This window comes from Amblyomma maculatum, chromosome 11, assembly GCF_055883805.1.
Source record: "Amblyomma maculatum isolate TAMU_Amacu chromosome 11, ASM5588380v1, whole genome shotgun sequence".
Lineage (NCBI taxonomy): Eukaryota > Metazoa > Arthropoda > Arachnida > Ixodida > Ixodidae > Amblyomma > Amblyomma maculatum.
Window position 1 is genome coordinate 32,423,885 of NC_139354.1, and position 26,542 is coordinate 32,450,426.

The 26,542-nt window shown below is 46.5% G+C and overlaps 1 protein-coding gene across 1 annotated transcript; it reads right to left on the reverse strand.

The window, feature by feature from the left end:
* Positions 1-7,203: 7,203 nt before the first annotated feature.
* LOC146173427 (aldehyde dehydrogenase 1A1-like) lies at positions 7,204-26,340 on the reverse strand. Its single transcript, XM_084584664.1, has 12 exons — positions 26,178-26,340; positions 19,162-19,266; positions 18,081-18,221; positions 17,664-17,790; positions 15,981-16,042; positions 15,140-15,382; positions 14,803-14,905; positions 11,607-11,791; positions 9,908-10,230; positions 8,214-8,288; positions 8,074-8,113; positions 7,204-7,367 (listed from the first exon to the last, which is right to left on the reverse strand). Exons 1-12 carry the CDS (start codon positions 26,214-26,216, stop codon positions 7,335-7,337), a joined length of 1,476 nt encoding a protein of 491 aa, XP_084440790.1. The 5' UTR covers positions 26,217-26,340; the 3' UTR covers positions 7,204-7,334.
* Positions 26,341-26,542: the final 202 nt, after the last annotated feature.

The following is a 26,542-nucleotide window of genomic DNA, read 5'->3' on the forward strand; positions in this document are numbered from 1 at the left end:
AGGAGTATCCTGTGCTGTTTCATTATGTCGGGTGTGTGTGGAGACATCGGTCATGAGTGATCTCACCCATTGATCAATGCTTGTGATGGTGGAAGCTGTCTTGTAGATTCGCAGTTTCCGGATGGCATCAGTTTGCTATAGCTTCTATGTGGTGGATTTCTTGCGAGGTGGTGTAGAAGGGACAGCGAGATAATGTAATGGTCGCTACCTAGTGTGTGTTGTGTTCCCTTTCAGGTGATGTTCACGAGGTGGCGCCTGAGCGCCAGGTCTGTATTCATGCAGACGCTTTTGCCGATTCGCGTGGGAGTGTTAAAATTATTATGCACAGCGAGACGGTGTTCTCGTATAAAGGACCAGAGTCGTTGCCCTTGCCCGGGGCAGCTCGTTAGCCCCTGTCTCTGTGTGTATAATGTAAGCCCTCCAAAGGTCAGCGGATATGTTTTCCTGCGAGTCTATGCAGATCTCGCAGGAGCCTATCTAGTGAAGACATCGGGCGGGAGGAGTGGTAGTATATGTTGGCTAAAAGAATGGTTTCGTTTATAAGGTTTAACGTCCCAAAGCGACTCAGACTACGAAGACGCTGACTAAGAAAATGGATGGCATATTGTGTGTGTGGTGTATAATCTTGGTGATGACACAAGGCACGTCCGATGTTATGTCATGCGTTTGAAATGTCCGCGAGCGGTGTAAGAGAATTAGCTGCATAACTGCATAGTTAATGGCTTCGAATTCCAAATTGGTGATGCTGACCACACCAATGGCATCATTTCCATGAATGGGCCTGTTCGCCATTCTCGTGTTGTTGGTAGGATGAATGCGGTTTTGTGAGGTGTGGTGTTGCGACGAGAAGGACGGACCGTGGTTGGCAAGGGGCCCTGTGGTGAGTTCGTACACGTACTTCACGGGTTGACCGGCCTAAATTTTAACCGTGTTCTCAAACCTAATAGACGTACGGCAGCTAACCGTTAAGGGGATCCCGCGCTAGCTCTGTTGACAGTAAAGGCGAAGGTTTGTGACAAGGAGCGAGGTCTATCTCGAGCGGTGCAGCGGCAGCGGTGAAAAGAGGGTCCTTGGGGCCCGAAAATTGTTCAAGCTAGTCTTAACCCAAACAAAACACCAGCGTGACATGCTTCTCAAACCGAACAGTCCGTGTCATGCGGGCGCACTATGCACGCGCCGTTCAACTTTATTTTCTTCTTTTGCCTGCTGAGATCGCCGATCATAGCGCCTCCGCTTTACAGCATCGCTGTGCGCTACAATGGTTCAAATATGCAGTCGTGTGCAAAAGCAGTATGCAACACACAGTGGGTGGCGGAACTCAGAAACTGCATTTCAACTCCATCTAGCAACAGCTATCGAGGATCCGAATAGTCGTGGCGGTGCTCCATTTTATCGATATCCATGGGTCGCTGTCCCTGTCGATATCTCTGGATGGCGTTTAGATCCCCTATTGCCAAGCTCCGCCACCGGCTGCATGTTGTTTAACACTTTTGTTCTCCCGGAAACGCAGACCCACTGTTGAAGTCAACCTCAATGGAGACCTAATACCACAGAAGGACACCATCAGGGTTCTAGTCCTTTACATCAACGACAGATGTAGAAATGGGTACGTCCTCACTCAGCTCAAAAACACCAGTCTGCAGGTTGCGCGTATGATAGCCAGGATCACTACCAGCAACAAGGGTATGCTCGAACAAGACACCCTGCGCCTGGTTCAAGCATTCATCATTAACAGAATTGTGTATTCGACACCGTATTTGCACCTTAACACGGAAGACTATAAGAAAATTGACATCATGATACGAAACGCAGTTAAAAAGGCGCTGGGCCTGCTCCAAAGCACTTCCACAGAGCGCCTTTTGCAATTAAGGATACTCAATACAGCAGAAGAACTCCTTGCAGCCCAACGCGCCACCCAGATTAATCGACTAGCAGCAACCCGTACGAGCCAGAACGTTCTTGTGGTCCTTAGCCTGACAAGCCCGCAAGGTCTCGTACAAAAACAGGCTATACCACCCGGGTGGTCAAACTCGTTCATAGCCAATCCCCCACCCCGTAATATGCATCCTTAGTGTACAGTTCGCGCTCCTCCTCGAAATTGTCCCCACCAATGATCTGTTTAAGTGGTTGGTTCGATTTGATTTAGTTTTTTGTACGGTTGAGTTAGGAGGGTTTGACGTCCCAAGGCGACTCAGGGTATAACAGACGCCGTAGTAGAGGGCTAAAAAGGAATTTCGACCACCTAGATATCTTTAACGTACACTGACATCGCACAGTACATGGACGCCTCTCCGTTTCGCCTCCGTCGAAAAGCGGCCGCAGCTGCGAGAACCACCCGCGTCCTCGGTATCAGTAGTCGAGCGCCCTAACCACTGCGCCACCACGGTGGTATCAGCCGGTTAAGTGCGTCAGTATATTATGCTGTGCGACGTTGAAAGAAAAAACTAGTTCATATTGTGGAATAGAAGGAAAGAGAAGACGACACGGGCGCTGTTCTCTTTCATCAGTCCTTTGTCTATTTGGCGCTATTCCACAATATCAACGACTTCCAACTCGGACAATACAGCGTACTGTTAGAAACCTTGTTCTTTAGCACTGTAATCATATCAACAATAGCGCGAAACTTCTCTTTTCCGACTTAATTTAGCTCGTTTGCTGGAACGTCCTTTGCCAGTACGCCCTGCGCCCAGACCAAAGGAGCAGTCTACGCAAACTGCTGGGCAAAACGTTACACGCGTCTAGCTCCACCTCAGCGCAGCGAATATTCTAGATACTGTCGGCCGTTGTTTCCACATGCGCGGCGCCCGAGATCAGCGTCGCGTGACGGCGTGTAGTATAAGCATGTATTTGTGCCGGCCGTGTATAAAAGGCCGCGCAGTGCGACATTGGTTTCATTAATGATCAGACATATGCAAGCAATGTTTCGCCAGCAGACGTTGAACAATTCGCTTATGCAGCTGATAACGAAATGAAAGATAACTCTCGCGCTGCATTCGCTAAGGCGATCGCAAAACCGATGGCTCTCAGTCAATAGCGGACCGGACGCGTTGCTGCCCCGCAGAGCCATTACTCAGTCGGGGAACGAATGGAGGACAGTGTGCATGGCGAAGAGCAACACGAACCGCCGCGCTTTCTATCCGTTTGAGGCTTTATGTACGCACTTGCGTACAGAATTTGCAGCTTTTGCTTGGAGTGCGCTGTGTGTCAACCTTATTTAACCCAGAAATAGAATTCCTGTAGCCAGTGAGCCCGGTATAGCGTGTTCTCTGTCACTTTCCTGCAGATATATTTTGCCGTCAATATTGTCTTTTTTTCTCTCTCATAATTTCCAGCGGCTTGTGCTCATTTGAGCCAAGAAACAGCGTTCTGTGTCTTGACATGTGGGCTGCGTTGGTGTTTTGCTATTCCGTTACGTTAATTTGTGAATGACCGTGCTGCTTTAGTTTTCTATTTTGTATTTTTTTTTTACCATTTGCTTGCATATATACTATGTTATATGTGTGGCATAGCCGCCTTTTTACTATTACTATGTTCGCGATGATCCCGTTTGCACGTAACACCGCATGGTGAAGGATAATTCTCAAAATTATTTCTCATAAAATTGAGTCCCTGCTGAAGAGTTAAAAGTGAGGCTAGATCGAGCCAGGGAATATTCTCGCATTTACCTCACAGGGGAACCAATCATCAAGAGAGTAGTAAAATTTCAAACGTGTGCTAAAATGGGGGCAGAGCAGGAAGGCGCATTTGTTACGGCGATGATTTGCATTTACATGCTCCAGGTAATATTGGGGGAACGCCATCACTGTTCGCGACGAAAAGTGCCTCATACGTACATTCGCAAGTGATCTGGTTCCTGTTTTAAGCAAGAACATTCAAACTGCGGGCGAAAAAAAAATGGTGTCACTCAACTGCATCGTCATCATCCCATCGTCATCAACTGCATCCACCGCTGCATAAGGGCTACCGCACTGATCTGTAATTACAAAGTCTGTCCTGCACAATCTCCGCCCCCCCCCCCCCCCTTAATTATCCCTGCAAACATCCCAATCTAATCCGCCAATCTTCCTCTCGGCCACTCCTTGCTACACTCACGGACAGTCGGTTATCTTGATGATGATGATGATGATGATCACCTCAGACAAAATGGCACATACCCACGGCGGGGGATTGGCCAGGGTGCTTTGTAGATTGTAAATATTTATGTTCAAGGACTGGAGCATTCAAATAAATTTGGAAGTTTAACTAGAATTTGGAAAAAATAAAAAGGAAAAGAAAAGGTAATGAAATCATACCTAGCATAGGAATCTACCTGTTGAAAATATGTAATCATGAATAAAATCGCACACTTTTCTTTGCGTTACGTGCTGCGACTGTGCCTCGTTCTTCTTTTTTGATAACCAGTTAAGACATAACTAATTCCTGTTTGTTTCCCTTATCCAGTCTGTTTTCTCTCTTGTTTTCTATTAATATTTCCCCTTACTTTGAATCGTGTTGGTTCCTTTTTCAAACGGTAACTGCGTTTGCCCTCGTTTCAAATTCGAACATTTTCTTCAACCTTCGTATCTGCCCCATTTCTGAAGACTAGCAAAATGTAACTATATTCTATACTTTCCTGCTGAGGGATGTTAGTAAGCTGTTCGTAAGAAATTTAAGCTGTTAGCAAGCAATTGCGCTGATCGGTAGAGATTCACCACCTCTGTCAATCCGCCCTTTCCACAACATGTGGCACCCTCTGAGGAGTGGTAGAAAACTGGTTGAAAACAATCACGCAGAAGGCGCAAACGCAATTTAGTTCCACGAAATTGTTAACGAGACAGCAACTGCGTCAGCGAAAAAATGTAAGCGAGTGGTTGAGAGCTGCCAGAGTCTGTCGTGCTTACCGCTAACATGAACTGCGCAAGCGCAGTAGGAGCTGGGGGTCTGTTTTCAACCACTGGATCTGGAGACGTAGAGAGACGCGGGCGCATATCTTCCGTGCGAAAAAGACTACTTTAAAAACGAAGATGAACTTTGGACATAAACTGCTTTATCAGCGCCGACAATTATCTCGATCATTGTGGAAACCATTACGCATGCTTGCAAGTTTCCATGGGAAGCTGTTCACGGCACAAAAAGAAAGAAAAAAAGAGATAAGGACACTTGTTGGGGCTGCCAAGAACAAAAAAAATATATAAAACAAGCAGCACACTTGTCAGTGATACGAACCGCGAACCAAAGTGCAGGTGTTCAGTGATGTGTTGCAGGTAAAGCTGAGCGCAACGTAAGAAAATAGTAACCAAGCAACGCGGTTTGCTTCTCTGTCGTATAGCGGAGCTTTATACGGTATCCCGAAAGAACAGTCTCTCGAAAGTTCCGGATAATGGTTCTCGTTAATCTGCACAGGTTGAGTTTATCGGCCACTGTAGGTGAATGGGCTTTATTTGCAAGGGCTGAAGAAGGCTACGGTATAAACCCCATTGCTTGGTCAGGTTTGTCGAAAACTGTACATCTGCGTCGTCTAAGCGTATTTTATAGATTGCGTCCTCAGTAGCTCGCAAAGAATCGCTTGCGTGATGATGCGCGGCAGTCACATACACGAAGTGCGGTATCAACTCCAAATAATAATTACACGAATTTTTATTCTGTACTGTTTTAACTTAACTTATTCCTGCATTCACTTATTCTTACATGCATGGACTTGTTCTTGCATTCATTCATCACTAATCGCGAGACACTCAGGAGACACCGAAGCAGGCCGGAATCAGACGACAAAGGGACCAGTTGTAGTGAAATTAGCACTTGACCAGCTAGAAAAGCGCGCTGAAATTCAGATGTCGCTATTGACGAGAAATTATGTTGGGCGCATATGCCGGCTGCTATATAGGCTACACGGCCTTTCGAAACATTGAGTCTTCTTCGACCTAGACTTCGTGGGTTTGAACCTTGTGGTGGTAAAATGTTTGAAAGGCAATTTCTTCGGTAATTAAGGCACTTATTGCTTTAGCACGGGCATCCGCACACTCCGGAGAAAGACATATATTTTAAGCAAGAAAAATATTGGAGTTTTTCTCGGCGTTCCTTTGCCTCGTGTGACAGGGGTATAATACCCCTGTCACATGAACACTTTCGATCCTCATTGAATACAATCTGCATTCAACTCAATGCAGACCGAGGTTGTCACACGGCACCTTTCAAGTGCAATCGAGCTCGAGCCTGCTTCACTCCAAGCTGCTTCCTCAACCGATCTTGAGATTTCAAGCACACTCGAAAGCAGTCAGCGACACCCTCGTCATCAGCAAGCTCTAAAATTTGAAAACAATAAATGCGATAGAACCACAAATAATAACAGATAAATATAGTAAAAGGCATGTTGGAACATTTATAGAACATTGTTAGACATTCGTAGAGCATTAAGCTTGTTTATATTATGCTAATTTTAATAGTCTCTACACCACGGTCCACCGCTTGTAAAGATGGCGTCGCGTCGGCGAAGAAACTGTGGAGCGAAAGAGAAATTGCAGCTACCTGAGGCGCCAAAAGCGAAATGCTGCTGTGTACGCTGAAATCGCGCAATCATTACCCTCAATCTCGCGTTTCTTTTTGAGACTCCTTGCGACTGACGGTAGAAGACAGCAGACGACAGACCACCGTGCTTTAGCTGTCGGCAGGAGAGCGTCACCTAGCTCACATGAAGGAAATTTCTCAATGCTCATTGAAAACGCCCGTGTAGCACCGGATGCTGCAATCCTTCTTGAAAGCCCCAATGCAGATCAAGTTCAGTGATGATCGGAAGTGTTCGTGTGACAAAGGTATTAATTTCTAACCGAAGCAGGCTTCGCCCTTCAACTCATCTCCCTGTGGCCATAAAAGAAAAGACAGTTGCTGCCTGCCCTGAAATGGCGGACTCTGGCTCTATGGGAAGGTGATGGAACAGCTATGGAGAAACAAGCAATCTATTCAGTCCAAGTGAGAGAATCAGATTCCGGAAAGAAGAGAAAGTTACTCGACTCACGCGGCTTCATCTGAGGACACAACAGCAACAATGACAACAACAAAAAGTGGTCTCGATGCATCGGAGCCAGGCCAGCGTAACGCAAGTTGGGTTTAAGCAGGCAAGGGAAAATACGAGACCAAACAACTTTTCACAACTGGGAAAAAAAAAAAAAAATTGCGGACTTACCTTCACTTTTCTTAGCAAAGAGAATCCCTACTACGAACTGTGATTGTCAATGAAAACAGAATTATCGTTTTATTGTAAAGAACTACTGGCGTCAGAAAAACAAGAATAGGAAAAGAGCTAAGCCCGTAGCAATCGACGGAAGTCATCCTTGCACCGGTTGGAGGTTGAGCATTGTTCATGAATTCTTCTGAGATACCTTCGTGATGACCTGTTGGGGAAAAAAATAAAACAGCCTGATCAATGTCGAAAAAAACAATACTTGTGCTAAGCCGATGCTCTTGAAGGACAAGTGATTCACACAGGGCCTGGACAGTAGTACACCTAGGAAAATAAGCCTAAAACTGTATACAGAATGCATTTCAGGTGTGAATGTGAAGGAGATTTACTCGAAAATACAACTGCAGCTTATCTAACAATTCACTTTAACAACAATGGTAATCCGAGCCCTGTATGGATAGAATGCCAGGCTTGTTTTATTGTTTTCTTGATACTTTTCGTACTGTGTTTGATTGTTTACACCTGAGATATCTTTTAGTTGTGGCTTAAAGTAGAAATAAAGTGGAAAAAATGAAACGAAATATGATCCCAGTTCTGGCGACTTTCTGAGTGCTTTTTTCCTGCTTTTAACCGAGGAAACAGTACGGGAAAATGTTGCATGAAAACCTTACTAATCCAACGTTACATTTCCTCACAAAACTGATGTTTTCTTATAAAACCCTTTGCAAGTGCTAGCAATGAATATATATTGCCTTATCGCAAATATAGTCGATGAAAATGTACCGCCTAAAACACGGCACGTTGCGTATAAGCCACCTAGAAAATTTTAGAAATGCATCTCCCAGTTTAAGTTCCTTCTAAGAGCGAATGTTTGTTGAAGGGGAAAAAAGCAACGATGAAACGGATTTTTTTCTTACCGTTTTAGTTTCCGTGTAGGCCAAGATGCCATCCTCGCCCCTACAATGAATAAAATCATACAACGTGAGTTATATGCCACCATAAACTCGCATTATTTAGCACCACTTTAGACGAAGCAAAGGGTAGACATATAACTTACATTTCACGCGAAAGGCCCGACATCTTGTATCCCCCAAATGGCGCCTGTGGACTTATCTCCATGAAAGTGTTGATCCTATAGAGAGAAAAGGAGGCAGGAAGTTTTCAGTACGTCTCGTCAAGAAAGCACTCGATCCTCATGACCAACTCTTTTCATTCGTGCCCATCTCTCCCACATCCGCGCTACCGCTAGTTTTATTCGAGTTTAGCAAACGACTGGTGTGAGCCTATATGTATACAGATGTAAAGGACGCACGCGTCACCTCAAGAGAGCGCAAGTAACTTACAGATAGTTATATGGGGTTTTATGACGCAAATGCAACTGTGTCTACGACGTGCCAAACACAAGCTTAGATGGTTTGTTACGTTAAGTGCCTAGAATTATGGTTAAGGTAGAACGAGATAAAAAAGATGGTTGCACTATATGAAATAGCACTGAACAAGGGTAGATGGGGTGAATGGGGGAAGCCTCAGTTCGCAGGTCGAGCCAACGTTTCGACAAGTGGACTCTTCGTCGCCTAGACGAAGACAAGTCCACTTGGCGAAACGTTGGCTTGACCTGCGAACTGACGTTCCCCCCCCCCCCCTACCCTTGTTCAGTGCTCTTTCATATAGAGTTATGGTACTCGTATTTGATTTAAACCATTGGCCTTCTTAAGAAACGTACAAATAAGAGAAAGATCGATGAATGCTTGTTCACCTAAAAGCAATGCAGGATGAAATTGAATGTGTTCATTACAGAGAGCGCAGTAACGTCCGTGTACATGAACCAAGTGCGGGTCAAAACATTTCATTAAACATCTAGAGCAGCACATACCATCGCACTGCTTTCATGCAGTGGCGACGACCGTGCCTGCTCGTCGCGCAATATATGAGGATGACTGAACAGCGCCGCTTGAAAACAGCTGAATAACGGGGCTGGCACATGATAGCAGCGGACGCAGGCATTGGCTCTCGTCGAAGGCGTCACATAATTTTACAACATTAGAGATTTAGAACAGGAGGACCCTAACGATTGGGGGAGTGTGGTAATAGCTGGAGGCGAGCGCGCATGCTCAGAGTAAATACCGCGACCCCCCGCCCTTCCCTCACAGCACTACGCGCATGCGCATTCTTGCTCCGTTTTTACCCTACTGGCATTGCACAGCACATAGGTGCCTTATTGCTTTCTGCCTCCATCGAAAAGCGGCCGCTGCGGCCGCTGTGGCAGGGATTCGATCATGTATCCTCGGGATCAGTGGTCGGGCACGTGGTCGAGCGCCCTAACCACTATACATTAGAGAGTTTTAGCTTACCGTGATCCGCGATCCACTACCATGATCCGCCACCACGCATTCCACTGGGCATGCCCAGACCCCCTTGACGCCGATAAATGGCGCCACATACTGGATGTCGGCACACAGACCTGCCGCGTCGGGACCAATCAGCTTGAGCACCCCCGCCCACGCGCGGTGGAGAGTCACGGTGGCAGATCGCGGATCACGGTAAGCTAAATCTCTCTGCTATCGCCGCGGGACCGTGTTTTGAGAAGAAGTGCGAAAGGAGCAAGAGCAAGTTTGCACCGCTACGCCCAGGAGACGACACAATTCGGCCTCAGAGCCATCCTTCCCACCAACGTTTTCCTTCCTGGTACGAAATCGACGCCGCGGAACGTGCTTGGAACCAAGAAGCAACTCTTGTAAAAGAACGGCGTACCATACGACGCCCGCCTGCAGGGCGTGTGAGACGGTGTGCGCCGTATCCAAGTCGCGAGTGAAGATCCCGGCCGCGAGACCATACGAGGTGCTGTTGGCCCTCTCGATGACCTCCTCGGTGGTTTTGAACTTGAACAGGCTCTGCACGGGGCCGAAGATTTCCTCCCTCGCGATGGTCATGTCGTCCCGGACGTCGGAGAATACCGTCGGCTGGACGAAGTAGCCGCGGTTGCCGTGGCGCCCTCCTCCACAGTGCAGCCGGGCGCCCTCACGCTTGCCCGCCTCGATGTAGCCCAGCACGCGGTCCATCTGCTCGCGGCTGATCTGCACAGCGTCAAAAAAGATTGTATTAGAGTCACAGGATGCACCTAGCTTACCTACGATGTCAGCTGAGCTGACTGACCGGACTGAAAAACTAACACGACAGCGCTGGCTTAAACTACAACATGGACGGCCACCTCGTACAAGCCGTCCGTTAATGGTCTATGGGGAAGTCAGCGCTCATCTGGACAGGAAGGACTCTGAATATAACAGCCGGTTCTGACAGCCCGAGAAAAGGGTTTCGGTATGCGAGAAAACCGACTTTCATAGTTTTTGAAATGGTACTTCACTGATATTTGTTCATGGACAGTCTGTAGACTGTAAAAATTTTTGCCAGCGTTCGACTGCTGCCATCTTCGAGCAGTTAAGCGCCTCTCTGCACCAACGTCTCATTCTAGGCATTAGAGATGTTCAGCATGCATAAAAATTCTACGCACGCCATTCATGAAGAGCCTCGTGTCGATAGCTAGATGAGCACAGAAAGTAATTTTATGATATATAAAATGACCCCTTTTTAGTGTTGATTGAACGCATGTCACAATAGCTACGTTTTCGCTTGCTGCACGATGTCGATATCGCAATCAGGCACTCGATCTTCGCAGCTTCGCGCCCCACTCGCAAGACGTTCTTGAGATTTGTCAAGAGCGCAAGCAAACACTCTCCCATTTCACTTTCACGCCGTGATCTATATGATCTGAGCACTTGAGATTTGTCGTGTTCAGACAGTCGCGAATGACGCTCGCTAGGAGCTTGCAGCGAGGCCAATTCCTCAAGAATAAGACTACTCTTTTTAACTATTCAATTGAATTCACTTTAACACAAAAGTAGGGGAGGGTGACGCTTTCCTCTAGAATATTGCTACGTGGCGACAAGCAAGAAGACGGCACAAGATGGCGACAGGATTGAATGGCTGGTCTAGCGCGAGGGCTCCACTCGCGCCACTGCCGATCTTCTTCGCAACAATATTTTTTTTTTCTCAGATCGATAAATTATGCAGTCAGCTCCCTATACCATGTATAGGGAATCAACAATTAAGATTCTCTACTAACAGTTCCATCCATCCATCCTAGATTCTTCCTCATCCACCTACCCGGAGATGACTTCCCTAACTCCAGGGCTCCTAAAGTCCTTACTATACACCTCTTTATTGTCATCAGCTATGAGCCAGCCCAACAAGACATTGAATACCTTTAATGCGGAAAAATTCCTTCACAAAGACTAGCCGCGCCTCACCATTCTCTACGTTGTCACGAGACCACATGTCATGGCTGAACTGGCAGTCATGGCCAACATTGCCATTGAGACGGGAGGCTCAAGAGATCGAAACCCATTCATTTCAGAAAGAATTTCCCTCTACGAGATCGCTATAAGATGCTGACCTGGGGTCCTTGATTTGTGGCATCATCGAATGGGTCTCCCAGCACTCGCGCCTTCGCCATCTTGACGGAAACGGTGACGAACTGGTCGTAGATGTCCTCGTGCACAAAAATGCGCGTCGGCGCGCAGCACACCTGGCCAGTGTTCAGGAACACCATGTGATGGGCCACGGTCGCCGCCACGTTCACTGCGAAAACAGAGGGCACATTTCAAGAAACAGCCACGTTGGCTCTGAAGTGACCGAGTACGCAAGCGGGAAGTCGCGCTGCCAGACCCACAAGTGTGCCGTCTCTTCTACACTGAAGAGCGACGCAAGGCGCTGATAGCTTCGTATAGCTGCTTCCGCCTTTATTGTATGAGCATGGATGTTCAAAACAAGAAAGAACTCGCCACTGTTGCATTTCGAACGTACAGAACAGAACGACGGGGCACAAAATAAATCGATCTTGGCAGCGCTCAACTAACTTTATTTCCTTTGTATTCTTGCATACTATGTACTGTACATAATACAAGATCAAACTAATCCAAACAAGTTTACCCATGTTGGTGAAGCCTGCAGCACAGACAGGATAGGAACTTCTCTCTGCATTTTTGCACGCAGGAAGCTTCAAGAGGGTCGCGCAATTCCACCGGTAGCCATAAGTGACCACCTACTCTCTCTCGCGTCCCTGTTGTTCTGGTGCTTCAGGCTTCGACAACATGAGCAAACTCCACCAACTAGCCCAAGATACAGGCTTGCTGAACTTTTCCCACTATTGCAGCCTATGACTGTTATTCCTAGCCGCACAGGATAACCGCCACATCTTTTATCACGTTTTGTTTTCACGTGGTTTGCGCGAGAACTCATATGACAGCCACGTTGAGCACAACCCTGCCGCCTTGAGCAGGCACGCCGAAGCGCCTGCGACAAAAAAAAAAAAAGCATCACATGAAAAAATCTCCTGTAACACAAAACGTTCGGCGCTATTTCCTCTTTTTTGTTGTTGTTGTTGTTGTTTGCGAGGAACAGCGAGAACTGAATTTTGAGGCGGCGAAGTTGTTTTTGTGCCATGGATAGCGTGGTGTCGGGACTGTCCTCTACCGCAACGATTTCGTTAAAAAGCCGATCAACTTCTAAGAAATTTGTTTCTAGACACGCACTTTTCCTGTATCCCGATGTAGAAAACAACGGCATCTCAGAGCGATAGCAATCGCACGCAAGTAGCACCGAGAAGTCGATTTGCGTTAAGCAGCTGCTAATGGCGCAACTTCCTGGCGTATACTTTGTGAATCAGGGTGCTACATTAAAATATAAATGCGGCGCCAACGAAACATGTCTTCCACTAAATAATGTCGTCGCAGACTTGGCATATGCATTCAATCTGCTGCCTTTCTTTTCTGCTAATGCTACATGCGTTCTTTAAGGTTGCAAGTGAGTACAAGAGCACTGATGCGTGCTGCCGTCCTGCGGCGACTGCCGCTGTTCCTGCAACCCAGTGGCAGAGCAGCTGTTTACTGTAAATTTAAGTCGCTTCCGCAAATTATCCGACTAGTGCATGGATGAAAGTAAAATGCTTCAAAAGAAACGCGACCAAGCATTAAAGAACAGTTAGCTGAAGTATACACACACACACAAGCAAGGTCACCAGTTGGGATACAGGGATATATTATCAATGTTCACCACGAAACACCGCTCAATCTCGTTCAAGCTGGATGTGACAGGCTTCGAAAGTAACACTGTGCTTGATTTTGTCAGACTGATTGGGAAATGGATTTCACCTTACACCAGAATTCCTCAACATGTTTTAGTCAGCAAGGCTGTTTCTTGGAGAGGCACGGGATAAAACGCTTTGTCCTGTGTCTTTCTGACACCCTGTCTTTGCTGCACTTCATGCTTAGCCAGAATGAGCAGACTTTTTGGTCAGCTTGCTGTCTTTTTATTGCCTTATCGTACATGAACTAGTTCACGAGCTCTATTCTTAAAGAGGCTTTAAACCAGCATTTAGCTCACTGTCAACACCTCTTCATCTTTGCTAAAGGAATATATCGGTAATGCGCCCTGCTAAGCCACCTCAGTCGCATACCGCCGCAATGATGATGTGGTTAAGAGCAGTCGATTATACTGGGCAGGGAAGTCCGTAGTTCGACGCCAACCCCATTCCTGTGACTCAGTTGCCAGCACCCGTTCTTTGTATTCCCCCATGGCGCCGACATCTTCCCGAGCAAGAAGAAATCTCGCATGCCTTCGCGTAAACGACCCAAAGAGAGGAGGCGCTGCCGAAAGGCATGCATGTGACACATTAAAGTTCGACGTGCACAACGGCAATAATTGGATTTGTCTAACAGGCACATCGCGCATGGAGGTAATTGCGAGGTACTCGTATATTACAGCTTTGCAATTCAGACAAGCAAGGCATAGACGCGCTGGCGTAGACGTATACTGATATACCGAACGCCAACTACTCAACTGCAGTGGTCCCACCCATTCCACTTAGCTTGCGCAAGGCACGCACCCGATAAACCGCCATGCTAATATGGCTACGCTATATGTCTACGCAACACCATGTATGTACGCTATGGCATTGGGCCCCATCCGCGGTAGCTGAGTTGTTAGGGGACTTGTGTGTCGAGCTGGGATACCCGGACAGTGGTCCCGGACACGGCGGCCGCGTTTAGATGAAGGTGAAGTACTATGCGTGCTGTACGTCTGTACTACGTACGTCGAAATGTCTCTCTCTCTCTCTCTTCAAGACAGATTTAGCCTAGCGAAGATGTATACTGGATTACCGGGCGCCCACTACTAAAACCCCTCAATACCCACTACGCATTTGCAGGGCCCCCAATCGGCCGCGCCGCTATCCATCGCGCGTGCGTAGCAGGCATCCGGTAATCCGGTATATGTCTGCGCTATAGTACTACTCCTTTGTCCTAAATTTATAGATTAAGCATAGCGGAGACGTACTATAGCGTTGACGTGTAGGGGTCTACCGGACGCCGGCTACGCACGCACGCAGTGGCCACACCACTCTATGCCAGTGAGCAGGAGACTTCCGGTAAACCTGCATACGTCTATACTATAGTACGCCTCCGCTCCGCTAAACGTCTCTAATTGTCCTTTTAAGTCCTGTCTTTCGCCAGCCTGCTAGTGAGACAATGCTGGCACAATGGCTAGCAAAGCTGCTTTCAGCAAGGCTGTGAGTGCAGATTGTGCATACGTACAATCGGCGTCGCTGAAGATGATCAGGGGACTCTTCCCGCCCAGCTCGAGAGACACCCGCTTGCAGTTGGTGTCGCCCGAAGCCTTCAGCATCAGCTGGCCAACCTGCAGCACCGAGCGTGGAAGGAGCACTTGTCATAAACATGCAGCGTCAAAGGGCTTTTCGTCCTCTACATGTCATCACCATGACATCGGGCAGGTTTGATTCACAGGGCTTATCTTAAGCAGACAGTCACAAGACCCTTGATAGTCGTGCCTCTCTCGCTTATAAGGCGTTTGAGTGCAGGCAGCATATTTTTTTTTACACCCAATAATCCGTTTAAACCATTGAAGAGGCACCTGAGTAGATCCCGTGAAGGCGATCTTGTCCACGCCACGGTGGTTGGAGAGCGCAGCGCCCGCCGTCTCGCCGAAGCCCGGCACCACGTTGAGCACGCCTGGAGGAAAGCCGGCCTCCCGAGCGAGACTGGCCGTGTACAAGGCCGTGAGAGGCGTCTGTTCGGCGGGCTTCACTACTACAGTGTTGCCCGTGCAGAGCGCCGAGCCGATCTTCCAGCAGAACATGATCATGGGCACGTTCCACTGCGATGGGTTTAGTGAAACCGCTCAAAGGTACATTCTAGACACTTGACTACAGTGTCACACGACACGCGAATACCATGAATGAAGCAGTGTAATATCAGATCCACTGCAGGATCTGACAAATCAAAGTCTTGTTAAGTACTGCAAGTCTCTTTCTGTATCCGGCTTTCAACATAGACTACTGAAATACGAACAGGTGTTGCAAAAGGAATGAGTAAACTGCCTCACAATATTTAGCTCGATGCATATAAGTACCTTCAGAAGACCTGACTAGCAAAGAGCTTTGTTAGTATAAGGGTCTAAAGTCTCTTTCTGTATCTGCATGCTTTCAACATAGTCTACTGAAATACGACGAGTATAGGTGTTGCAAACGGAATGAATACTCTGCCTCGTAACATTTAGCTCGAGACTTGTGAGGTCCCTTTACCGCATACCGTGAGCACAGACCCGGACAGACCACATATCGTGAGCACAGACAGGTGCGGTGCCTACAGAAGGAGGCACCGCACCTGCGACATAGTGCTGTTGGTCACAGTCACTAGCTCTCCGTTCCACTCGCACTAAAAAAAAAATTGGGAAGCAAGTTTTCTACACTCACCGGGATTATTTGTCCTATAACTCCAATAGGCTCGCGTCTCGTGTAAGCGAACACATTGCCATCTAAAAAAAAGAACAAAAAATAACATTCACAACGTGCGCTCGTATGTGCCAGTGAAGTTCCACAATACAGTGTATCTGCTCTGTCGGGCGCACCTCAGAAGCAAAACTCGGAAACATTTTCTTATCTAACTCTATTTCTTTTACAAAATTGTACCAACTGGTTTAATTAGTCCTTCCTTTGATTGCTGTTAGCAGGCTGCAGTGAGCGATGATTCTCAACTCGGAGCCGTTCTCCCACCTTACACAGTGGTGCTTGCAATCAAACTGGTTTCTACTAGCACCACTGTTTCAGTGGCCAAGAATGTAGCACAGTGCGAAGCCTACTCGTTTTGCGCGTGCGTGTTTAGATCATAAGGCAGCTAGACTGCGGTGAGCGTAACAAGGAAAAGTTTTGACATTGCTGCACTTTGTCCTCTAACAGCTCCAGATAAGTCAGAAGGTAAGAGCGATTAAGTTTGTATCAGCCTGATAAAAAAAAACTGTTAGCGTTATGAAAACTCTTCTCCGTTGCTTGTTATCCTATAGCTGCAATCTGATCGCTAAAGGTCTACATTTGAATTCCTCCCTGCGTGACTTTTATTTCTCCTCTTGTTACGTACTACTCAACTTTGTAGAGTTTGAAATGAGGACCACCCCTACCTCACATGTTGCGCTCCAGTTTAAAGGTAAGCTGTTAATAAAGAACATTTTGCAACTCATCCTAAAGTTATCTGCAAGTTTCACATTAATAAGCAACGTGTTCCAATGTTTTACTCAAGAAAATTGCACTAAATTTAACGGTCTCCGTACACATTGTGGCAGGCAGGCAGGCAGGTTGAAATTGCCATTTAATGCATGTCTTCGGTATTGCGAGATGGTAACAGGAAAACATCAAATGGCAGCGGAATACTAATATTAATGATGTTATTTACCAATACACAGATTTTGTAATTAAGCATGGATTCCAATGAAAGTGCGCGATTTTCTAGAAATAAATTATTGTTCCTGCAGTTGGAAGATACGTGATATATTATACACAATGCTCTCTTCTGCAGGCTCTGCAAGGGAAGTAAATAAGTTTTGTACGTTTGTCCCCAAGATTCGCAGCAGTAGCTAATGTGGCTGATGGTCGTAAGTTTCCAGGCCAAATATATGTTGCTCTCGAGTAGTATTTAAGGGCTTTACTGTATCTCTGAAGTTCAAAATATATGTGGAAGATAGGACAAGCATCATTCCTAAATTCATTCCCATTCCCAAAAGGAGGTTCAATCTAAGTAAGTCCGGGGTAAACGTGCACAATTGAGGTTCCAGTAAATCTACCAAGTTTCTAAAATTTGGGAATGATGCTTCTCCTATCTTCAACAAATTTGAGAAACTTGGTATATTTACTGGAACTTCAATTGTGCTAGTTTACACCGGGCTTACTTAGATTGACTCTTCTCCATTCAAAAAGACAGCCGCCTGTCCGATAGAACCCATTTTCTAGGGAAAAAGAAAAGATAACGACAGCTACCGCTTTCCCTGCTGTTCGACGCACCACAGAGGTCCGAAAACAAAACCGCGCAACGTACACTTCATAGCACCTTTCAACGGCAGAGTCACTGAATAAAAAAAAAAAAAAAACACGAATAAAGGTAATGACCTGCTGGCACTGTATTCCCGTGGACCTTGTCACTGTATCCGGCACAGTACCGCAGTGACTTTACGCTGAACTTCATGTCGCCCACCGCTTCGCTGAACGTCTTCCCGTTGTTGAGGCTCTCCAAGCTCTGAAACAGTCCGAATTCGAAATCTTCAAGCACGTGCTTCAATAACAATGACAGATATTTTCTATACAGTTCCTGGCAGCATATCATCTGTCGAAGCGTAGCTTCAGCCGTGTGCTAATACGTGCCAAGTGCGCACTTACGAAGGTCGTTAAGATCAGAATAGCTGGGGGGCATGTCATTTTCGGAGCCTTCCACTACGGCCTTTCATTAGACATGTGGCGCTTCAAGACTGCGTATGTCACAATCGTTCTTCGCAGCCATTTAGATGTGATGTTTAGTCCGACGCTCACCGCTAGGTAGTCGGCGTCCCGTTCCACCAGATCGGCCAGCCGTGCAAGGAGAGCACCACGTCGGGATGCGTCCATAGTTCGCCACTCGGAGCCCCGGGCGAAGGCCGCCCGGGCCGCCCGAACGGCGGCATCCACGTCCTCCTGCACATGCATCAAGGGCTCTATGCAGCACCACCAGGGGCAGCAACGCGCACGGCCTGTATATTGATGTTGAATTCTTTTCAGATTTCCTCTAATATCAACATCCTTGCGAAGGGTCCTTGGACAGTGGCTGTTCAGCACGCGCAGGCATCGGTCATGCGAGGGCGCGGGCCCCTGGACTCCACAATAGTTGTAGCCCCTCAAGCAAAACGCTCCTGAATATAGTGTGTAGAAAAAGTGTTAAGAATTAACGTAGTAAATGCTCAACACCATCCACGCAAGCGAAGTCATTATGACCACGAAAGAAAGACTGCAAGTTGATGATAAATTTGCTGTCGCCAAACCATTCGGGTTCACTCAACTAGCCGTTCGGGTTAGCTCGAGGGCAAGAATGTCTGGCACGATGAGGCGTTAGTTCCGGGTTTGAACCCAGGCGTTCAAATGATAAGTTCATGTGGAAACTCTATAGCTTTTTTTTTTTTTTTTTTTTTTTTTTTTTGCAGGACTGCTGCACTTAGGTAGATGCTAACGAGTGATTTCTCCCCTAATACAAACATATTCTACGTTGGGCACTTCCCCTGAACAGACCGTAAAACCTGGTGTGTGAGGCGAAGCGCAGAAGACTATAACTGTAGAGAGGGTTGTGCTTATTCCATAAAACAGAGAAGAAGCAGTGTACCTGACTCACTGTGGACGTTTGTTCAAAAAAGATAACATCTCTAACGATGGAGATGACTTCGGCGTTGAGCGTGTATACCTACTCGGCCGTCGTCTTCTCTTGCCGCTGTTTCTTTATGCGTCGCTGCCATGGCCGCTTCGCGAAACCCAGAATGTTCGTCTCGCAACTCATGTTATAACATATACCAGTCATAACAAATGAACATGCCCGACTTAAGCGATAAAAGCGAAGCTTATTTTCACGCAACAACGTTATACGCACCTTGAGCCCTTCCTGGACGTCAGCAATTTTCTCTTCGTTCGCTGGGTTGTACGTGGGAAATGTTCTGCCAGACTTGGCGTTGACAAATTCATTGTTTATGAATATCTGTAATGCCAAAGAACAGAAAGAAAAAAAAAAAAACTTTTGAGAGCGGAAGCTACAGCGATTTCGGCGCAACATAATAGGCATCGTGTCCGAGTCATGTTTGCGTAACTTCGCGCTGTCTCACGATAAAGAAAGCAGAACAAACGATAAGCTAAATGGCGATTCAGGTTTAACGCAAAAAACACGACTTGCAACAACTTTACTCAAGGACCCATGACAACATGACTTAACCTTCAGCAGCGTCGTGACCTGAGTCAGTACCAAAACAGTACGCAAGTCTGCTCCAGCCTGCATTAAAGCCTGCATGCATGGTGGGCAGGCAGGGTTATCCAACGCCTAGCAAACAACTCTTTCGAGAACAGGCCACCGTTTTATGACAGCTACTAAAAAATGCATATATTCACTTGAGCCCTCTGCACGAACGCCCCCCGCATTACCCCAACTTGTTCCCGCATTGTAACGAATGCCACATGGGCCACTTCTCAAACCGGCAATCCCGCCTATCCTCCCTCCGAACCCCGCCCCGCCCAATGGGAAGCCGTGCTGTGCTACGCGGACCTGGATGAACTGTGTAAGCCGGTACACAACTATGGGCCCACAACCATTGCAGGAGCCTGAGGGCCCCTCCCGAACAAGCTAAAGTTCTTACTGCATGAAGTAAGTGCTTTGTATCACCACAACCATGAACCTATCCCTCTTCATTTTCCACCGCCACTTGCCTGTCCACATCATCATCAATCAGCCAGACTATACCCACTGCAGGGCAAATGTCTCTCCCATATTTGAATTTGTGCTATAGCAGCATCCACTCGACCCCTGCAAACTTCCTAACCTCATCCTCCCAGCAAATTTTTTTCTGCCCCTGCTACACTTTCCTACCCTTGGAATCTAATTTGTTATCTTTTGCGACACTCGTTTACACTTTCTTTGCAATACATGCCCATTTCTTCTTTATTTCCACTAGAATATAATTAACTCGAGTTATTTCTCTGACCCACTCTGCACGCTTCCTATCTCTCAACGTTGCATCTATCATTTTCAGCCCCATAGGTGACTACTGGTGAGATGCAATTGTTATACACGTTCCTCTTAAGCGATATCGGCAAGCTGCTAGTCAAAATCTGCGAGTACTTGCCAAATGCGCTCCATACCAATTTTATTCTTTTAGTTATTTTCATCTCGCGGTGCGGATCCGCGGTTACGACCTCTTAGGTAGACATATCTGCCTACCACTTCCAGCGCTTCGCTACCTATTCTAAACTATTGTTTCTTTCCAAGGCTGTTGAACATTGCCTTAGACTTCTGCATATTATTTTTAGACCTACCTTTCTGCTATCCCAGTTTAGGTCACTAATCAGTCTGCATTCCGTGCCCTGAATTCCGTGCAAGGCAATGTCGTCAGCAAATCAGATTACTGCAGTATTTTCCATTAACCCTTATATCTAACTGTTCCCATTCCAAATCTCTGAATACGCCCTCTAATCAAGCGATGAATGACACTGGAAAGACATTGTCTCCTTGCCTAACGCATTTCATTATGGGAATTTTGTTTCTTTATGGGGAACTATAGTTGCTGTACAGCCATTTAAATATATTCCAGTATACTTTCGCATATGACTAATCTACACCCTGATATCACAATGTCTGCATGACTGCTGAAGTTTCCATCGAGTCAAATACTAATAAATGATATGTATAAAGATTGATTGCATTCCAAGCATTTTCCTATCTCATGGTTGATAGTATGGTAGAATACCCTTTCCGAAATCTTGGTTGATCCTTTCGTTGATTTAAATCTAGCTGAGGTTGTCCTGATTCTATATGCAATTACCTTAGTCAATACCTTGTACGTTATGGATAGTAAGCTGATTAGTCTAATTTTTCATGTCCAGAACGTCCCATTTCTTGTAGATTAAGATAACGTCAGCGTTTTTCCCAGATTTCAGCACCTTCAATGTCATCAGGCATTGCGTATAGACGGCATTCAGTATTTCTAGCGTGATATCCCCACCTTCCTTCAACAAATATTTAGTTACCTCTTCCTCCCCAGCTTATTTTCATCATTTTCATATATTTTAAGTCTTTCTTAAACTCATCTTTCATTACTGACGGAACGTCTGATTCCTCTTCGCTACCTCGAATTTCACTATTGTCCCAACTACTGTGGCTACTGTACAGGCCAGTATAGAACAAATCGGCTACTTTAACTATCTCGTCCATATTAGTAATGACATTGTCAGCCTTGTGCCTCAGAGTATACATCTGATTTTTGTCTATGCCTAATTTCATGTTTAACGCTTTAAGGAAAACATCGTTCTTTATAGCATGTCTTATTTCGGACACCTTACTCCTGTTGATTAGCTTTGATACCTCTGCACGTTCTTTTATGTCTGTTGGGTTGGAGGCTTTCATACTTTGGGGTTTTTTAATGAAATCTTTCGCCTGCTTTGATAATTTACTGGGTATGCTCTCTAACCAACTACTTCTACCGGGCACTGAGTAATTATATTTTTGAAATTACTGTTCATTGCTGCTACACTAAAATCGTTCTCCTCGATTAAAACTGAATTTCTGTTCAGTATCGAGATTTTGAATTCTTCTACCTTCTCTTTCACCGATAAAAATTTGATGATGGACTTCTTTACTATAATATGTTATGTACCCTCTTCAAACCTAGGCTAAATAAACACCCTACCATCCTGTGGTCACTGCATTCGCACCTTTCCGGTTACCTATACATCCTGCACAATGCCATGATTGGAACACAGTAGAAGTCAACTTCATTTTAGTCTTCCCGTTAGTGCTTTTTCTATGTTCACTTCTGGTTCTACTGTCCTCAACAAGATGGCATGGGCAGAGGCATATTATTTTATATATTTTTTTGGTTGCCTCACCATAATATATGTCCTCAACAAGAGTATGTCAAAGTGCGTTGCACTCGCGCCAGCCATGCGCGCAAACTGCCAGAAAAGCTCCAGAGTATCCCCCACACAACAGTCACGCGAGCACTACATATGCGGACGAGCTTCGCTGAATGGAGCTGCAATGAACACAGACGCAGGAGATCTTGAGCCAAGGGGCCGTCGCACAACTGTCTTACACCTGTGTCGTAAAACGATTCATCAAAAAGTTCAACATGCCTTTGAACTACTACCATACGTGTGGTAAATTAACGGTCAGATTCAAATTAAACGGCCTACTTCTATATCTCTCCAGTGCTGTAGAAACTATCGCTTTTCGAGAGTAGGGCCGATACCGGCGCTATCAGTTCGCGATGAATGAACAAAGCAACTAGGACACGAAGCCGAGAGTTGCGATTATCGTTTTCCACCTTCGGCACTACCCGGAAGCCGCCACAACGATAAAACGAATGCTCGCAGCAAAGAGGGGCACCAAGTGATTAGGACGCAGCGCTTCATATAAACGGAGAGGAACAGCGCAACAAAGGTAGAACAAAAGCGGAACAGGGACAAGACAAGCGCTATCGTCGCCTTGTCTTGTCTTTGTCCCGCCTTTGTTGTGCTGTTTCCCAGTATAAATGCATATCAACTCGCCCAGCTCTCAGCTTTACTCAAGTGTAGTAGTATGTCATTAGTGTAGTAGTAGTACGGTTTAGTACGTCATTATGCCTGACATTATAGAATGCAAGCATAATGACGTACTAAACCTTCCAATGTAAAAATATAGTCACGGGCTCTTTCTAGCAAACTGTGAACGTAGCTTATATGGTTTGGTTTAGTTTATAAAGAGGATTAATGTGAACGCCGCCACAAAAGAGGCGCTGCGTACTCGCGGCGGGTGGCAAACAGGGACCACGCGCTGGGTAAAATCGAAAATTTGCTGTTGCAAAGGAAGCGGGCACAGCCATGCCGAGAGGAAAGGAGGCAAGATGGGAGTAAAATGAGGTGGCGTAACCAAGGGCTCCGGCATGATGGGTATCAACCTAGGGATATTTGAAGTGCACTAACAAAGCGCAGCATACTGGTGCTTTTTGCGTCTCGCCTCCGTCGAAACAGCGGCCGCGGCTGTCGGGTTCCGGGCAATACACTGACGCAACTAAGTGAATTTCTAGCAGTTTTAAAATAACAGTGATGTGCAGTATGTTTATAACCACAATACCAAAGAATGAAATGGGAGCCACCCCCCCCCCTCTCCTTCCCCGAAAAAAAAAAATAAAAAAGGAACTCCTGCTAAAGCAAATTTAACGGCCCAGCCCTGAAATTTCTGTGCTCGTAATGCTGCATTGACATAAGACTGCACAGCTGCTAATTTTGAAATTAATTTCCTGCATGCGCGCATTTTAAACGTTTCTGCGATCCTTGGGCATTCGGAAATTATAAGATTAGCTGATTAGTTAATTAATTTTTTTATGAATCTTCCCGTTTTTATCATTCCTGTGATGAAGGAGTCAGCGATGAAACACGGTATTTCATTACTTTCTTCTAACATTTCCAAAACCCGAGAATAAAATTGTGAAAAGGAAAAGGTGCAGCGATTTCTTTAAACAAAGTGATTTATACCTATAGTGCTCACTCAACTCAGCACGGCGTTTTTTTTTTTTTCGCGCTTTTATTTCACAAAACCTGTTCATTCAAAATTAATTGAATAAGATAATGCCTCGAGGTACTCATTGCACTGATGGCAAAAGAATACGCTACCCCGATATATATACATATATATATATATATATATATATATATATATATAAATGATTATGCCCCTGAAATAACTGCACTTTCTCAACTGAAAGTATGCTGACTGTGACCCACCAACGTATGCCGCGGAGGCTTCGAATTAGACGCCGCGGAAAAAGCGAGCGAGCACACACAAAATACTCAGCATAATTTCAGCTCTCGAAGCATTCAGTACACGCGACGGAAGGCAGACACCTCCACGCACGTATTGCAGAATTTGCTCTACGTGGGTCAGGGAATAATCTGCCTGCGGTTATCTCTTTTCGCCCGGTCGACGACGCGCCCGTGCAGCTGGCTATAATACAACTGTGCACCTCGCTGCTATTGCAGCACCACTGGGGGCGGCGGAGTGATAAGCTATTTTCATGCGGCAGAGTCGTTTGACTGCTGCCGTCTGCACTGCTCTGGGGCACGGTTCACTTCGATGCGTTTATCTGCACATTTTCTTTTCTTTATCAATGCCACCTGGCCCGGGCCGTTTTTTCGCGCCTCTGAGAAAATACGGCCCGAGGTCACGCATTCTTAGCACACTTTTGAGGCAGGAATCTGTGTTCGACCTGTCCAATTTTCACATGGCATTCACCTATATGTCTTCCTATTGCATGGCTAACTACAGGGATATCTGACTGAACCTTGTAATTCCCGTTACCTAATTGGTACGAGCGACTCCTCTCTTCTCATTAGAGAGGAGTCGAGAGGAGTCGCTGGAGAAAGAATTGATGTTGGGAAAGGTTGAGGGTCGCCGGAGAAGGGGTAGGCAGCGAACGCGATGGTTAGATGGCGTCCTCGAGGCACTGCAGACGAAGTTATGTGATGTTAGCAAGAGACCGGAAAGCGTGGCGTGACATGGTCAATAGGGTCAAGAGTCGGACACGACTGAACTGATCTGAATTGGTACGAGCAGACAAAGGGCCTGTCTCCAATGTCGTGACGTCAACACCCGCTTTCGTATACTATAGGCGACGGATCACCTCAACACACATGTTGTGGCGTTTCTCTTTGCCAGGTTGCTTATACGTTGGCCGCGACCAGACTGTTATAGAAAGCGCAGTCACGCGCTCGAAGACTCGCGCCCGGCATGGGCCGGAAGCCCTTTTGTTCTCTGCACGTATCATATGTCTGGCCTGACGCGCTCCGCCTCGTCCGTCTCGCGTTCCCAAGGCTCGGTCCGCAAACGATGCTTGAATAAAATGGTCGTCCTTGCACCAGCATATGCGTTTTATATGCCACGCATAATTAAATACATGATATTTTAGTACAAAAGAACTCATGAGTGCACGCGCTCTCCCGCGCCCACATCTGGAACCTCCCATATTCTGTGGCCTTCTCTTTGTTGCGATCCAAGCCGAAACGCAGGCAGCTACGCAAGAGATGATCAACTGCTCTTCAAGAATCCTCGTAAATATTCTTCCGTAAACCGCGTAAAGAATGTGCCATATTCCATCCCGTGCTAGCACACATTGATGGCCCCTGCTGCTCGTATATGCTATGAGCGTCAGCCAGACGCCCCTCCTACTTCCATTATGAGACCTACCCATCATATATACATGCGACGGAGAAGTAGCCCCACTACCTCTCAACACCTTCCACCAGGTTTTAGCCTAACTCCTGGAGAAGCTGGTTGATGCCACAAGCAAAACTCCAAAAAAGATTAGAGGCGTTTTTAATCAAGTCCAGGAGATGCTGGCTGTGGAGCAATAAAAATACAGCTTTTTGGCTTTGGTTTGTAGAGTTTAACGTCCCAAAGCCACTCAGGTTAAGAATTTCAACCGTCTGGGGTTCTTTAACACGCACTAACATCGCACAGCACACGGGTGCCTTGCTTTTCGCCTCCATCGAATAACAGCTTCCACGGCCGGGATTGGATACCGCGCCCTTGAGCCTGGGGAGTCAAGCGCCTATAACACTCAGGCACCGTGTCGAGTCGTAAAAATACAGCGCCGATCGAGGATTTGTTGGTACAATTTTCTCTCCATTTTCTCAACATTATATCAACGGAAACTCTTTAGTGTACAAGAAGTGAAATACCTAAAAACACATTACCTCTGCAGCTCCATTTTCTCTTGACATGGCATACGTTCAAAACCTTTATCCTTAACAAGTAGTACGAGGCGTAGGTTTGTTCAAAACAGTTTCTAATGCGATGACAGATTTGAAATATGGCGCCCACGCAGTGAGCTTTCTGTACACATTAGACGCAGCTCTGTGCCAGCTCACCTGCGTAAATTTGACTTCCGGTTTCCTGATGGGTCCCATTGTCCCGCCGGTTCACTGCCAGTGGCGAAAGGCACACCTGTAATGACAGCGTTTCAATTCCGTCTAGCGGCGTCCAGGTCACCCGCTTGTTTCGCGCGGACTGCGGCGGAATTCCTTCAATGCCTGCAACTAAGAGCCAAGACCTAGCGCCCCCTCGCGGACAGTGAAGAACGATACAAAGCAAAACGTTCCAGCGACAAGCGAAGATAACCGCGGGCAGCCCGACAGGCCCCTTTCTCCCCATTTTCTTTTTCGAAGCTCTTCTGTTCCGAGTTGTATGGTGTTTAGTCGGGGCCGCAACACTTTTCTTTTATTGTCACAGTTGA